The sequence below is a fragment of the Acipenser ruthenus genome, chromosome 8 (genome assembly GCF_902713425.1).
Source record: "Acipenser ruthenus chromosome 8, fAciRut3.2 maternal haplotype, whole genome shotgun sequence".
Classification (NCBI taxonomy): domain Eukaryota; kingdom Metazoa; phylum Chordata; class Actinopteri; order Acipenseriformes; family Acipenseridae; genus Acipenser; species Acipenser ruthenus.
The window spans coordinates 40,866,439-40,883,569 of NC_081196.1; the positions used below are offsets into that span (position 1 = coordinate 40,866,439).

Genomic DNA, 17,131 nt, shown 5'->3' on the forward strand with positions numbered 1-17,131 from the left:
ACGAATCAATGATAGATACAAGTCAGGAAGGTGGGACATTGCCCAGCAGCACTGGGAAATGTATTTATTATTATTTTTTGTAGTAGGTTTTTTTTTTTAATGGGAATAGGGTAAAGTCAACGTGAACTGATTAACAATTTCCACAGTTTTCCCGGTGTTTTCTGGTGTTTATTGGCTATCAACCGATTTAATTTTTTTGGTATCGGTGGTGTTTTATCAGGTTTTATCGGTTAAAACCAAAAATCAGAAGCCGCTATATATATATATATATAGTGGCTCTCAAAAGTATTCACCCCCCTTGGACTTTTCCACATTTTATTGTGTTACAACATGGAATCAAAATGGATTTAATTATGAGTTTTTGCCACTGATCAACACAAAAAAAGTCCATAATGTCAAAGTGAAAAATACAATTTATAAATTGTTCTAAATTAATTACAAATATAAAACAGAAAATATAAATCAGAAAATAACAGAAAAAAAAAAAAGTATTCACCCCCTTTGCTATGACACACCTAAATAAGCTCTGGTGCAACCAATTGTCTATTAGTTAAATAGAGTCCACCTGTGTGCAATTAAGGTGTTTCACATGATTTCAGGTTAAATACACCTGTCTCTGGGAGGTCCCACAGTTGGTTAGTACATTTCCTAGCAAAAACTACATCATGAAGACGAAGGAGCAGTCAAAGCAAATAGATTTTGCCAGAAGGCATGTGGGCTCTGAGACCAAGTGGAAGAAGATTCTATGGTCTGATGAGACCAAAATAGAGTTTCTGGCCTCAACGCTAAGCGCTATGTTTGGAGCAAGCCTAACACCGCACACCATCCTGAGAACATCATCTCTACCGTGAAGCATGGTGGTGGCAGCATCATGCTATGGGGATGCTTCTCTGTGTCAGGGCCTGGAAAGCTTGTGAAGAATGCAAAATGGATGCAGCAAAGTACAGAGAAATCCTGGAGGAAAACCTGCTAAAGTCTGCAAGAGACCTGGGACTTGGGAGAAGATTCATCTTCCAGCAGGACAATGACCCCAAACATACAGCCAAAGCCACACTGGAGTGGCTTAAAAACAAAAAGGTCAATGTCCTGGAGTGGCCCAGTCAAAGTCCGGACCTCAATCCAACTGAGAATATGTGGAAAGAGTTGAAAATTGCTGTTCACCAAAGGTCCTCATCCAACTTGACGGAGCTTGAGCAATTTTGCAAAGAAGAATGGGCAAAAATTGCAGTGTCCAGATGTGCAAAGCTGTTAGAGACTTATCCAAATAGACTCATGGCTGTAATTGCTGCCAAAGGTGCCTCTACCAAATATTGACTCAAGGGGGTGAATACTTATGCAATCAATTATTTTCTGTTTTGTATTTGTAATTAATTTAGAACAATTTGTAGATTTAATTTTTCACTTTGACATTATGGACCTTTTTGGGTGAATTATTTTGAGAGCCACTGTATATATATATATATATATATATATATATATATATATATATGTATACCTGCACTGTACAGGTATTGTACTTATTTATAAATGGCTTGGAAAATTAACAACCTCTGAGAAAGCTCTGGAGGAAAAGCCATTTTCACGAGAGAGAAATCTTGCCTGCACTGAGATATCATATGCTGATAAAGATGACAGAGAGGACACCGGTGCCTTGACATTTGTTGTCCAAATTATAGCCCTGCTGTATAAAAGTATCATAGCATATACAGTACTGCAGCAGTACATCTTATTAATATTTACCTGTCCAATCCCTTATAATAGTTTACCTCGCAAATTGCACAATAAATATGTAGTTTTCCCATACTTTTCCCATGGTTATACTATTGATTTACCATACTTACCTGCTTAGCCATGCTTTATTACACTTGCTATGCTTTTACTTTTTACTTTAACTTTCATATGAGATTCACCTTTATAATATGCAACCAATTTTATTTTTTACTGATAAGACCCCCGTCCCCCTTCATTGTTATGAGGGAGCCTGTGCTAGCTGGTGAGAACAGGATAGGATTATATATTTTTTTTAATCTGGTATTTTTAGAATAACTCCTCATTTTTTAAACACTGCCATAAATAGAGACACATGTATCTTTAAAATTTAAATATAAGCCTTAAGCACTCGGCTAATTCAATACAAATCGCTGCATGGTTAAATATTTCTGTAGGAAGTTGGCATAGAACATAGAAACAATGAACTGGAGATTTTTCTTCACGCATTTTTAAGATTTAAGCTTGTGTGTAACAGGACAGCCAATGGTCAGAATGGTTATCCATATGAAAATGTTCTATAATAATTCTATAAAGTTCTATAGAGTTTTTATAGATACCGGTTATTCTATAGAAATTCTAAGTTTCCTAGAGGTTTTATAGAATGGTGCTACGTTTTATAGAGGTTTTATAGCACTTTCTATAGAAATGTTATAGATTTTTTTTCGATAGAATTTTTATAGAACATCTTTGTAGGGGCAGAGTTCAGCACTTTTATATTACACAAACTTCATTATCATAATACCTTTTACAGTTAGTTTGTATTTCAGTGTATATAATTGCCTTCTTTCTTGTGTAAGGCATTATCTCATTGATTTAAATCCTTTGGCCTTTCCTTTATTCCTGTTCATATGAATTAAAATAATATGTATTTAACCTTAAGAGTTCGAAATACCTATATACTGCCCCTTAATGAACCTCAGTCAATTCAATAGAGTAATTGAATAGCAAATTTTCATCCTATCCTTGAAAAACCACATCTAGTTTGGCTGGCAGGCTACATTCATAGAAAAGCTAAATGCATGTTCTGCTTTCTTATAATAACGGGATGATTGGTCCATTGTTATCAAGCTGAGTTGTCCAGGTATAAGTGAATTTGAACCCTATATCCTTCTGGTGTAGAGGGAAAAAGACCTACCGGAAATAGATTTTAGACTTATAACTTTATAGTACTACAGACTCAAGTTTGCATCACCCCTGTCAAATGGCATTCAGTTAAATGTGTTGGTTGTTGTAACCATCCTTGAGGATGTTTATAAAATGCAGATAGGAACGGATAAAAGAGATTCCTCAAAGTTCAGGGTCACACTGAATTCTGTCCATTCACAGACCCCTAAAATAAAAGCACCCCCTGTCTGTCTCTGCTTTGCAGCATATGCATCACTACTGTACTTTCCTGTCATTTTCTCCTGTCATTCTCACAACATTCAAAAAGGATAACAAGATCATATCAGCAACGCTTTACAATACTGGTAATGCGATAAAATGAGGTTACTGTATACATGTCATTATAATTCATGTATGAGAAATTAACCCATCTGGATACTTATTTACCCCTTCTGGAAATGAAAGTCCAAACAAATTTGAATAGGAAAGCTTTGAAGGAACTGTTTGTTTGTTTGTTTATTTATTGTGTATAACCTGAACTCATATTTATGCATCAGGTGGGTGTGTATTTGCAAAATAGGAATGTAATAGGATTATAAATTGTGATCCTATTTTGAATGTCACGAGTCAACCTGCATGCAACCCTTCCCGTTATACAAAGTTGAAACTATTTTTGATCTGGTGCCTACAGGCTTACCCAATAGCACATGTATATGAAATTAAAACACAATACATGGTGCATGGGCATTTTTATGTAGCCTGTTTATTTCATCACATGTATTGTTTTACACATGTAGCCTTAGCTAATCAACAAACCCATACATTGTCTGGCCATTGATTCAAACATTACCAAATGAATCTCTCATTGCAACTTAAACAGAATAATTTATGTGAAGGCTGATCTGATATCCGGACCAAACATTTCAGTTGGGTCGGTTTGTGTGGCTTATAAACCTTCTGCAAGATTTCTATAGGATATTCTTGTATAGGCATGTGTAGTATTCGGACTGTGTATAATAGTGGGGTTCATACTCCATTGAGAAGGTGCTAACAAGTGTCCTACACTTTCAGGGATTGCATGGGTTATATAATTGACATTGGAATGCCCCAAATGCACTCACAAAGTGCTGTCAAGGAAATATTATTATTACCTCTGGGGGTGACTAATGGCTCCTAGTGAAACTCACCTGGTAGGTTATTCTGCACCTTATTATTTTCTTACTAAAAAAACTTTCTTACTATTTTTTCTGAATTCATTCTTTTTAACTTTTATCCCAGGGTACTTTACCCACTGTGCTGAGTTTAATAAACCAACTTGACATATACATCACTGGAGACAGTGTAGGATTCAATAAGATTCCCCTTTACTCTTGCATCTTATATAATTGTACAGTTTTACACAGGTATCTGTTGGTTATATGTGCTGCAGGACATAGGATAACAAGCAAATTAGTACCCACTATCATTTACTATCTAGCACTGCTGCTGTAGTGTGTGCAATGGGAGGTGTTTTTCAATAACGCACTCACTCATATCTTCCAATATCAGGTGGGTATTCAGTCAATACAGCACATGTTTTCAAAGAAGAAATGCAATTGCACTTCCCCGCAGACTCTGGGGAGTAAGTGATTGTAATACAGTATATGACACAATATTTAATTATTTTTGTACTGTCAGTACAACTTTATCCCAATGGTTCTGGTTCACATGAAGCATGTTTAGAAGACTCAGACATTTGTTGAATCATAAAACCTAATCCTCACTGTCCTGGTTTGTTTAGTCAATTTAAGTGGATGTGACTTGTGTCCCAAATGAATATGACCTTTTGACTTTTTTTTGTGTTCGTCTTGTGATTGGGGTGAGAAGGCTGTGTAGATTGAGTCTGATATTTTAGGACATCCAATCGATGTTACATTTGTCCAAGCCCTTTAACTAAGCCCACTGTACAGGTATTGTACTTATGCTATTTAGAGTGGTGTTCAGAATCCTGGCAGTAAAGTGTAGGTTATGAATTTCTGTAAAAAATGAAAATTAAGCTGCTGGACATATAGTCAAAGAATAGTTTGCAGTTGTATCCAGTGGTAATTGGTATTCTTCTTGGATCACTAACTGCTTCTTAGTTGTTCACAATGTGCCAGCAGACCCCTGCAGAATAAAAACCTTATTATTACACTTTCTGAATTCAAGCTTTTCTTTATCTCATGGCTTCTGCTCTGCTATCTTTCTTCCTTGTCAAATAATACTTCATTATGATATATATATAATCTCCATATCTCGCCTCAGGAATCTAGTGTTCACACTGACCCAGAAAAGCGTACAATTATTCCAATTTCAAGCTGGGTCCCTTCCCTTTTCAATTACAGTATGGCTAAATCAATGTCTTAGATAACTGGCCTGTTTACTGTAATTGAGTGGTGTAAATGTATGAATATGCCCTAAATACAGAAGAACATATATGTAATAAAAGAGGGTATCTTTCAGGCTGACAATGCTCGCCCATTTTCTAAAAGCTAATCAACCTTGAAACCTCATTCAGAGAGCTCTTAAAGAATCAGCAACAACAAAATGGCTTGACAACCCATTCCATACACCCTCTAAACTCTATGCAAATAGGTGCCGCCGCCTTCTTGTGAGCTGAAATGACCACAGATGACTCAACATTTACAGAATGACAGCTCTTGAACTTAAAATACACTATTTGCAGAATCCATCAATATGCAATTCTGAATCATTTGATAATACTATTTATTTTAAATTTTTTTTTTTTTTTAAATATAGCACCTTTCATAGTGGACCACCATTGCAAAGCGCTTTACAAGATACAAGACTAGGGTGTGTGAACTATGCATCAGCTGCAGAGTCACTTACAATTACATCTCACCCGAAAGACGGAGCACAAGGAGGTTAAGTGACTTGCTCAGGGTCACACAATGGGTCAGTGGCTGAGGTGGGATTTGAACCGGGGACCTCCTGGTTAGAAGTCTGTTTCTTTAACCACTGGACCACACAGCCTCCTAAATATCAGAGAGGCATGTATCTTTAGAATTGGGGATGTTTTCTTGTTTCGAAAATAGAAAAGCAGAAAATCCTTGTTTAAAATCACAGCTTAATCACTGACCTAATTCAAGTCAATGTTCCTCTTTTATCTCCAGCCAAGCTGGTTGTAAAATAGGACACAAGAAGCAGGACTCTTGGAAACTTATGTTAAAGGTGATGCTTCACTCATATGGCCTGTAATTTTAGCAGCATATTCTCATTATGACAGCGCATTTTCATAAGTTTATGTACAAGAAAGGTTTCTTTACAGTTTATTTACAATATTTCCTTTTCAGTGTTTATTTGTTTTTTCAGCAGTTATTCATGGCCACCCATCACATTCCAGAAATGAACACAAAGCATAAAACAAATCTCTAAACACAAAAGCCCAATTACAAATACACGATTATCTTATAGACAAGGCAGCTCTCTTCTCTCTCTTGCCATACACCAGACATTACATTTCCTCTGGGGAAAGACTTGTTATACATGCATATCTTTATCAGTCTGGGAAGAGCAGATCTCTCATCAGTTAGAGGTATTAAGGGTAATACAATGGATTATCTTCAGTATTGAGCACCTGGAAGTGAAAGGTTGGAAGGTCTGCCCACTTAATAGTTAGCACTGTTAAGTTAAACTTGTGGTGTACTTTTTCTATAGAACTTCACACATTTCTGAAACCTAATGAGCCATGGAAGTTTAATATACAAACCATGGTGAATAGTGTCTAAAGTAACAGGCATAAATCACTATACTAACCTTACTTGTATGTGCTGTTGAGGGTTTTTCCCCCCCCAGTGCTGATGTTTAACATTGCCATCTGGAATTATATTATTGATGGAGTCGTTTACCAATCTGTCAGCTACATGTAAAGCCTTCTGCGTTGCTGTATAGAATTTCCCACTTTGCTGAATTTCTTAGAAATGAATGTGACCCTCTGTTGAAAAAGGGGCACATTAAAACACTAACATTACAATTAGGTCATGCTACCTTTGTCAAACATGCCATAATAAAACATTTAATTTTTATGTAACATAGGAAAGATTTTTACAAAAGTGACAGCCAGATTATTCTGTGGTCTGGTTATTCATGGCTGTGCACTAGATGATGTTGGCAAATATAAAGACTGATTTAGCCTACATTATGGAAGGCAACTAGAACTGAAGTCAAAGTTCTTTGACAGACTCATAAACAGGCAAGTGGGCTGTAAAAAAAAAAAAAGAAAAGACAGAAAATGTAATTTGAAGTTACTCTCTCATTGGTAGCATTGAATGACTGGACAGGTTGTCCAAGATTTCCTAAATACTCAATTACAGTATAAAGATCTTAACTCAAGTTATAAATAAAATAAAATATAATAAATACAACATCAATTAATAAAAAAAACACACAAAAAATATAGTTTGTAATGTATGTGAAAATCAAACAAACACATTTTTTTTTACCTAATATGATACTTGGTATCATTTCGTTTAAAGCTCTGAATCTCCTCTTTTCAATGGTGTACCGCAAGCAGGGCTGTCTCTCACAGTGCCTGAGTAAAAAGAGTCAAAGGGCCAGGTCGCCAGCGGGATATTTAGCATTGGGCAGACCCTAAAGAAGTTAAATAAAAATAGATGTTTGCTATTATATGTATTTCTTTGAAAAATACACATGTGAAACCAGCATAGCAAAAGAAAATGCTCGACAGGTATCGTTTAGGGAAGGGTTTCCCAATCCTGGTCCTGGGGGACCCCTGTGTCTGCTGGTTTTCATTCCAGCTGAGTTCTCAGTTACTTAATTGAACCCTTAATTGAACTATTCATTAGCTTGATTAGACCCTTTTAACTATTTTCAGCTTCTAAACAGTTGGAGATTTCAAGTTAACTATACAATTTTATAAGTAACTTGAAATCCTCAACTTTTTAGGAGCAACAATTAAAAAGGTATAATTAAGCACATTATTAGTTCAATTAAGGGTTTGATTAAGTAGCGGAGAACTCAGTTGGAATGAAAACCAGCAGACACAGGGGTCTCTGAGGACCAGGATTGGTAAACCGTGGTTTAGGGAATCATTTCTTTAGCTGTAATTCCTTTAAAGAATGTTAGGAGGTAAAATGTTAATTAATCTCTAATGGAATGTGGTATTAAATGTGATACCAAAGTGCACACAGCACTTTTAATAAGATGCATTTGTCACACAGGGCTTGTTTCGTCTGGAGGATTGAAATGTTGCAAGTGAGGGGAAAGGAGGGGTGACAGGACGGGTGGTATTGCCAATAGGATTACTACAGAAGGAGAATTCTCTTCTGAGATCTAGTGATTTGGAGGGTGGACAGAGAGCAGTAATTCTCTTCTGAGATCTAGTGATTTGGAGGATGGACAGAGAGCAGTAATTGCTTGATACTCTGATGGTTATCAAGTGCCCTTGAGCCGTATTTGTATTTGTAAGGTAATAAATTCCAACAGCACAGAACAATTACAGCTGTAGACTGTCAGTCCTCAATAGTCAACTATTACAGCTTTTCCCCTGTCAGTCCTCGTTTACTTCAGCGTTTTTTTATCTTACATACAGGGAGGCAGGATTATAACACTATTTATTTCAGAAGATGTTTTTTTACACTTCGATACTAAAATATTTAAATTAAACCTTCTTCATAGACTGTATCACTTGTTACGCGGACTGAATCATTTCAAGATTTACCAGTATTATCACCCTATTGAATTGATTTTGGTTTTCCTATCAGAAAGAGTTTCAGTTACTGTTGTGGTTTAAGAAAAGATAAATGAGTGGACCTTATTTGGAATCTGTTGGGTAACCCATGTATTAAAGGCATTTTTGTTCTCTAAATAATAATTTGCTAAATATAGGCTTGTGGCTTCAGTTTTTTTCCTCCTTAATAGGTAATATAATTTACTATTACAACAACTTCCCCTTAAAAACATCTTTTAGACTTTCACTTATGAGAATCTTTTCAAGGAAAAGATTGTATTTGATTTGTCAATTTAAATTAGATTTTGATGACCCCTGTCAATTTCAATAACATTTTCTGAAAACGTTAAACTCCTTTTTCCCGAATGATGCCAGTGATCGATGCAAGAGGGCTATCATTGTTTAAATGTACTTACAGGTACTGGATCCTAAAAGGACTAGCAATGGAAACATGAATTCAGTAAATATTACCTTAAAATGCAGCAGTATTTGATTTGCTTGTCTCCAATTCTATTTTCACCGTGTATGCTTTGTTTTAGATTTCCTGGTTGCAGGAATCATGAGAGAGTGGTGTAACAATAGGAGACACAGCGTTACCTTTTCACAAGAAATTCCCTTTCAATTAATTAGATTTGAACTAATGCATTACTTTCTCATCTTTTAAATTGTATTTTCTACTCAAAGTTTGCTCACTGGAGCTAAGGCTCTCTGACTCTCTACTTTCAGAGTTAGAACAGATTCTAGAAAACCCTAATGCACTAAAGTTCCCTAATGCGCTGAGATTGGGTTTCATTCTTACTATTTGCTACATTTTAGCATGATGGTAAAAACAAGGTGAACATTCAGAAGACAGAGGAGCACAATGGATTCTTGGGAATAAAAAAGATGGGTCGTGTAGGTGTATTTTTTGAGACACAGTACCAGCCAACAGGGGGCAACAAGGTGTTCATTACACTGACATTATTGCACACAGCAGATGTAATTAGGCTCACACATACAGCAGGCTGAGGATCTCATATTACATGTGGGCAGGTTCAGACTGTCAGCATAATGAACTCCTTGGAGTTTAATATTGGTTTTAAAAAAAAAAAAAGATTTGTCTCAAACCTTTAGTTTTACCACTGAATATTAAATTGTTGTACAAAGTATTATAGATTAAGAAGTTCCTTTAGTTCTACCAGGATGATTGGCCATAAAATGTTATGTAACGTGCAAAGGTTTTGTTGAACTCTTGTATTTGATATATACTGTAAGTCTCAGCTGTGCAGTTTTGAAATACGTTTAATTTTAAAACATGATATCTGATACTATACTGTTAAAGAAATCTGTTTGCAAGTCATGCTTTTAGATAGTGTTGTACTTCCTTGCTCACTTAGACAATCAACAGCTTCCACTATTGACTGTAATATGTTTAGCCAGTAAACTGCTTAAGACATTGCTGAAGTGAAATTAACCCAAGAAGTGCAATTGCAAAAGATCCCCTAAGAATAAGGCATAACAACTGAGGACTTCCTTTACTGAACATAGTACCAGATATCATGTTTTAAAATAAAAATACATGTTTGCAATAACCTTTATTTCAAAACTGCATGACCTACTGTAGAAACCTTTGTATTAGTCTATTTTCTAGGTATTTTTAGGGGGTCCTAAAAAGGGTGGAGCGACTTATACACCGGTACGACTTATACACTGGTTTTTACGGTATGTAGCTAAAGGAAGTGCAAAACAAGTAGGATTTATTGAACTGAATGGAAAGGCATGGGCTGGATGCAAACCGGTAACCCCCCATCTTACCAACTAAAGAGCAAGCGCTGTAGTCAAGAGGTATGTAGGTGTCTTAGAACATCTTTGACAAAGAAAAGCTTTATCACAGTTTGAAAGGGGCACAGCAGTGGGGCCTGAATAGTCATACCATCAGACAGCAAAGTAAGGTACAGTGTCACCATTTTATTAAATCATTTATTTTTTTACAATTACAGTGTCTATTTTTTCACCCCCCCTTTTTTTTAACGATGTCAAATTATGTTTTCTTTTATTTCACATCATGTAATCAAAGAAACTACAAAACGATATCGCAAATGTCTACCGGAAGCCATAATAGTAGTAAAGTATTTCAAGATTTTGAAATGTTCCATTTTGAAATGTCCCATTGTTCAGTATATGGAAAACTACAAAGCATTATGTAATTCAATATGTTAACATTATCCACGAGGTTTCAATCGACTTTATGAAGCAAAATTAGTTAATTATATATGGTGATGAAAGACTTTTGGCCTTAGCTGTAATTCCAATTCCACCTGTAGCCCTGCAGTGTCCACTCGAGCTCATTTGGAATTCCTGACCAGTAGGGGCCACTGTATCGCAGTGAGGTGAAGCAGTCTCTGCCAATTTTTTTCTAGAGCCAGGACCAGTACAGTGCTCTCCATAGGATTCCCAGCCAAGATATGAAATTTAGCACAGCCAGGACACAAAGCCGCACTCCCCTGATAGTATGACTCACCCCTCACACCACAGCATTGTGCCTTTGCCAGGTTGGGGTTCTTTAGTAATGGGAGACATCCCAGAATACTACTGCTGATTGGTAGAAATGCAGTTTGAAGCATCAGATTGGGAAGAGGACAGCTCCTCTGGATTGTCATACCTGAAACATAACTCACACACTGATTGCAAGTACAGAGCAAAACAGTTTTACCAGAACAGTGAGCAGCTAGTAGAGCAGTTGAATAACTGAGAAAGCTAAATATTTAGAAATGACGTAATAGGCAACAATGGTAAAGAACTACAGCATGGCCACTATTTTCTCAAAATACTGATCACATCAAGATAGCAAGGACTGACTGCTGTAGTTTAAGCAGGACTTGTACTCTTTTTTTTGTATTTAGCTTGTGATTCCTTTTAAACACAACCATAATCCCTTTCAGAGCAATGCTTAAATGTACCCAGTTCCGTATTTTAACACAATTTAAGAACAACTTCTTTACTGTATATGTGGCCTGTCTTCTTGTGTCTTGACCACTAAAGCAGCAAAAATAAACAGACTTACAGGATATTTCCTTGCCTGAAGCAACTCATTCTGCTAGAACACTACATCAGCTTGCTTCTGCTCAGTATCTCTGGTTCTACCTTTCACACCACTAAACCTCCTCCTATTTTTTTTTTTTGTCACCAGTTACAAATCAGGGAAAAATAAATTAAAAAAAGGAATAAAAGAGATTAATCTTCCCAGTGCAGTCGGGGGGAAAAACAAGGGATCTAAGAACATTCATCAGCAGTGATTCACACACAGCCCCCCCCCCCCCCCCTTCATCCTTCCAACCCCCCCTCCGTCCCTCTTCAAAGCTGTTACCGCACGGCTTCAGCTCATTATTCCACAGTGATGAAAACTAAATGAAGGTGGCTTTATGCATCTGATGGGAGCTCTGTTTGAGGCACACTAGCATGAGCACATATATTCAAAATCCTACTCTAGGGTGGTTGAATGTCTTCTACATACGCCGGGACAGACTGATGCTTCTAAAACACAGAAATCCTAACAGAGGGATATTATTCCTTCCTCTTGTTGCCTAACCCTATCTTGCTTTTAAGAAATTTACACCATGAAGCTGGAGTAAACAAACATTTCAATTACAAAACACACTACAGCCTGCTGCACGCATGGATGTGTTTAGCTTTGTGAAGATTGCAAAGCTGTCAGGGTAAGTGTGCTTATTATGTGTATTACCTTATTGTGTTTACTGACAATGTATTCATGCTGTTCGGGGGATGAACAGCATTTGATCAGCCACAAAATATTGTGTGGGGGTAAGCAGAGAAAAAATTAAATAAAAGGGGATTTGATAACAGGAAAGCTATCAGTCTAGAGAAGTGACAGCTTTAAAGGTGTGCTGCATGATTTCTAAAAGACAGATAACTCATTTGTGACTAATAAGATCTTCATTTTGGTGATGCATTGAGAGTTCGGATCTAATGAATATAGTAGAATGTAGCTGGGGATTGGGAGACGGGAGATGCTGCAAGATAAAGGGGGCTTTTGTACTGGTGGTGAAGAGCAGGTCACTCTGCTCAACTTAATTAAGTACTCTGTGCAAGAATCTTTATCAGCTAGATTTTAAGTGATTACCCCAGTCAAGGAATACCTCAGGTAGCAAATAACCACAATGCTGATATCATGCAATAATACCACCAGGCAGATACCATCTTGTTATTCAAAGATAGATTTAATAAAGCTTATGATGAAAATAACACTAATTATGATGTACACAACTGTTAGACACTTGTGTGATTGTTATTACAAATTACAATTGTAATCAGTATAATACATGCAATATGTAGAACATTTAAATACATACTTGATCCCTAAACAATGACTATGATTCTTTCTAAATGATTGTTGTATTAAGTTAATCAGATAGTGTATAGTATTACCAGGTATGTCTCCAGTGCTTTGGTAGTATCAGTATAACGGATGTCTTGTCCTGTAATTATGTTTTATTCTGTATGTTCTGGGTTGTATGAGTGGTTTACAAACTTCAGCTATACAGTAAGCATCTTGCTTCCTTTGGATTTTATTATGTTGGGCTTTATGCATTTGTGTGTACTACGGAAATTAGATTCTTGATTGTCTGAAATGTGACTTCCTGTGTAGAATGCTGTGCCTTGATGGAAAACTACCAAAAGCAACTAGATAAAGCCAGCAAACCTCTTGCTCATAAAAGGCATTCTGAAATGTGCAGTCAGGCAGCTTATGCTTTATCTGTTTTTCAAAATTCCTTTTTGCTTTTGTCCTCAAAGAATGTTGTTAGATAACAATAACTATATTATACGAACAACATGGCAATATATGTATTTGTAACAATTATTGCTGCTGGTGCAAACAGGCTTCCAGGCTAGTTTGGGAAATCTCGGTCTATTTAAAACATGAAGATGGTTGTTTTGTTTACTTTTTTTACAAACTGTCTTTGGTATCGATATAATATACATTATTCTGACAATATCCTTTAATGACTAAGTGAACCGTTGGCGTAAGGCTGGTGTGGGATCTAGCTACACAGTTTTCTGAAGTGGTTTGTTCTTGTGAAGGCATTGTTTTTGCAGACCTTGCTAACTCTAGCGCTCCACTAGGTCTAAGTGTTGACCAGAACAAAATCGCCTGTTGGATTTTTTTGTCATTGAAGGTTTTTTTTTTTATTACTTCAAGGTAGAGGTCTTCAAGGGTCCAAATTAATCAACCCGACCCGACCACGAACCGACAATTATTTACCCGACCCAATGTAAAATTCTTGTTATCAGACCCGGATCCGACCCGGCCCGAAAAAACAGGGGAACGCTTTTCCTTTCCCCAGCTTAGTATATGCACTGACCAGACAGTATTAAAGCAGTGGCTGAACTACAGACAGTGTTTATTCCATCACAAACCTACACAGAGGACTGTAAAATGTAATATATAATATGTTTGTGTAAAAGATACAAAGATAAATACATTATCTGAAAATCAAATTAACTGAAGTACGATCTCATAAATGCGTGATTTTATTACAAACTTAACTCCAGAAGAAATGGAATTGAGATGTAAAATTTGTGTTTTGCTAAACTTGTTTTCCTTCTGTGTCCACAATAACAACAAATGATTCCCACACCGCAGACTTGCATTTTTCTGTGAGCTTTAAATGAGTTCTTTCATGCCCTTAAACAAAACCATTACTCTGACTTTTAAGAATGATCTAAAAGAAACACTTTTGATATGGGTCACATGTCTGCTGCTGCGCTCTGCAAGCCATGTTATGTACTACTGGAGGAAGCCAATCCAATGCAACAGGAATTATAAACAATGATTTTTAGTACCAAAGAGAGCCTCTTTAATAGTAATCGGCAGTTTGTGTATTACTGAGTAAACAAAATCTGAGCCGACCCGAGTGTCGTGTGACAATTTTGCAACCGAAAACCCGTTCGGTACTGGTCGGGTCTCGGGTCCGGGTAGACCCGTGAAGACCTCTACTTCAAGGTCTGATTCAGTCATGCTAGGCAAAAGTCTTTTCTGAAGATGATGTTTAGAAATGCTTAACTTGCAGGATTTTCTGAAATTCTCTCTGGGTAATCTTCCTAAGAGATTTACTTTTTGATCACAGAAAAAAAAAGGTTCAGTTAGAGGATGCAATATCACAGAATATCCAGCAGTACACATAGTGCTTCCTGATATTAATAAAGATCAAGAGATTTAGAGACGAGGCTTCTTATAAAACTTAAGCTTGAGGTTATAAGGTAAAATAGAAGTGCACTTAACCTAAAATGTACTTCAAAGATAATAACTAAGGGGCCTAATGGATCCAGTTCAATCAACTTTGGTACTTTGTATATGGATTTTATGACTATAACTTGTGGACGCAGCCAAAGATTTGTTGTGTTTATTTGGATTGCTTGATTCATTATCAATATTGAAATGTTCCTCCTGTCGCCCGTCTAAAAATAAGTACCCTTTTCTTGTGAGTTTTAAGGTGTGGCTACAATGCTTTCTGTTCTAGTAAACAAACTCACACTTTACATTACCATGTAGCATCAGTAACCACATAATTACTATTATAAATTGTGCAAACATTGTCATTTGTTTTAAATAAAGCTTATAGCATGGTTTACTTACAGGTGGTCTGGTAATTTCACCAGAAATTGCACCCACCCCTTCATTGGCTGTCATTAACTTTCCCGCTTTGCAGTCAGTGAGATGCTTTGACCCTGAAATTACAGCTGAGGTGAAATGACCTGGAACTGAAACAGTAACTTTCTGAAAGTAAGGACAGCAAACCGCAAAATTCTTTCTGTAAATTAAACTACACATTTGCTTTCACATGTTTTTTTTTTTTTAAAAACTACGCAGTGAGACCATAGCAAATGGAAATGTAGACAGGTTTATGGACTTATTTCATTGAATTATCTTTAACCCCTTTAAATTATGACAGACAAAATGGGTTGTAATCTTGTGTAATATTATGAACAGTTTATGCTCTTTAAATACTCATGAGCATTCCTTGGCAAATAAAGACTATACTATTATATAGGAAACTTTACCCAGAAATAAAATAAATAGAAAAATCCATTCAGTATTGATAACATTTTTAAACTCCTATTAGAGGTAAATACCAGAGTAATAAAATACATAAAAAAACATGAGAGCACAGTATACGGGTTTATATTGTAAATCCCTGTCCCTGTCTGTACAACGTGTGGTACTTATGCTTAAATGTCCTTGTGGCTTCATTTATGTAGGACAAACAAAAATAAATGCAAAAATATGTGTAGCAGAACATAAGGCTACAATACGAAATAACAATATGGATTATGTGATAGCGAAACATTATAAAGCCTTGAACCACAATACTTCCTTAAGTCTTGAATTTATAGGACTCGAAAAAGTCTCAGTCTTTAAGAGAGGTGGTAATACAATTAATTTGCTAACGAGGAGAGAGTCATTTGGGATTTATACTTTAAAATCTATGAAACTGTGGACTTAATGAAACATTAGATCCCAATCCGTATTTCTAAAAATGTTAAATGTTTTAAACATTGGATAATTAATCTTTGTAGGCCAACTTCAATCTTTTGTCCAGGGCTGAGAATTGCATTCTAATGCCCTCCAATCTTTATTATTGAATAACTGTTTAAGTTAGCTACGTAATATGATCTGTAACATATAACAGAATATATGGCTGTATTTTAAGGTGTTTTAATATATCAGTGTTTAATCATTGTATAATTACACTATGTATGTATTAACAATTGATTCTAAAACCATGTTCAATTTATTGGTGAAAATTGTCATCGTTTAAATAATGTCTATGGCTATTTTTCAATTAATGATTAATTATTGGATTGATTGGTGTCCTTTATAAAGCTGTTTTTAATTGCCGCAACACCTGATGAAGACACACTATGTGTCGAAACGCGTTGTGTTGTGTTTGTTTCATGTTTTGTTTTAATAAATAATAAAACATTTTTAAACAAAATGCAAGAGGAATTTGACGCATATAATTATTAGTGGTCAAGTCTAAAAGAATAAGAGATATTGGAGTGTGCGGACCCACCTTGTCTCTATGAGTGCCATCAAGCAAAATATACATGGCTTATTATGTCACTGCTGTTAACCATTTTTTTTAACTCTGCAGAGACATTTATTTATATATATATATATATATATAAACAAATGTATTTATATATATAAAAAATACATATGTAGAAAAACTATATGAACAGAATTACAGTCTTTTATTTAACATCATGTAATCAAGGAAACTACAAAATGATATCTCAAAAGCCATAACAGTTGTACAGTTTTTCATGTTAGATTTTGAAATGTCACATTTTTCATTTTTATATCAGTTTTTTTGTTAAGTATATGGAAAACTACAAAGCAGTGTGTAATTCAATATGTTAATATAACATTATTCAGCAGGTTTCATTTGACTTCATGAAGCAAGATAAGTTAATTCTATAGGGTGATGCAAAACATTTGGCCATAGCTGTAGACCTCAATTTGAAGTG

At 35.8% G+C, this 17,131-nt stretch overlaps 1 protein-coding gene across 5 annotated transcripts in view; it reads left to right on the plus strand.

Annotated features, from left to right (window-relative positions):
• LOC117406591 (FERM and PDZ domain-containing protein 4-like) overlaps window positions 1–17,131 on the plus strand; it is a 155,847-nt gene that overhangs the window by 41,438 nt on the left and 97,278 nt on the right. The window contains exon 1 of one of the 5 annotated variants that reach the window (XM_059028985.1): window positions 11,966–12,297. The exons of the other annotated variants lie outside the window; for them this stretch is intronic. Coding sequence (XP_058884968.1) covers window positions 12,257–12,297 — 41 coding nt within the window. The 5' untranslated portion in view covers window positions 11,966–12,256. Of the gene's footprint in view, window positions 1–11,965; window positions 12,298–17,131 lie in introns of those variants that run through there. 5 annotated transcript variants of the gene reach the window in all.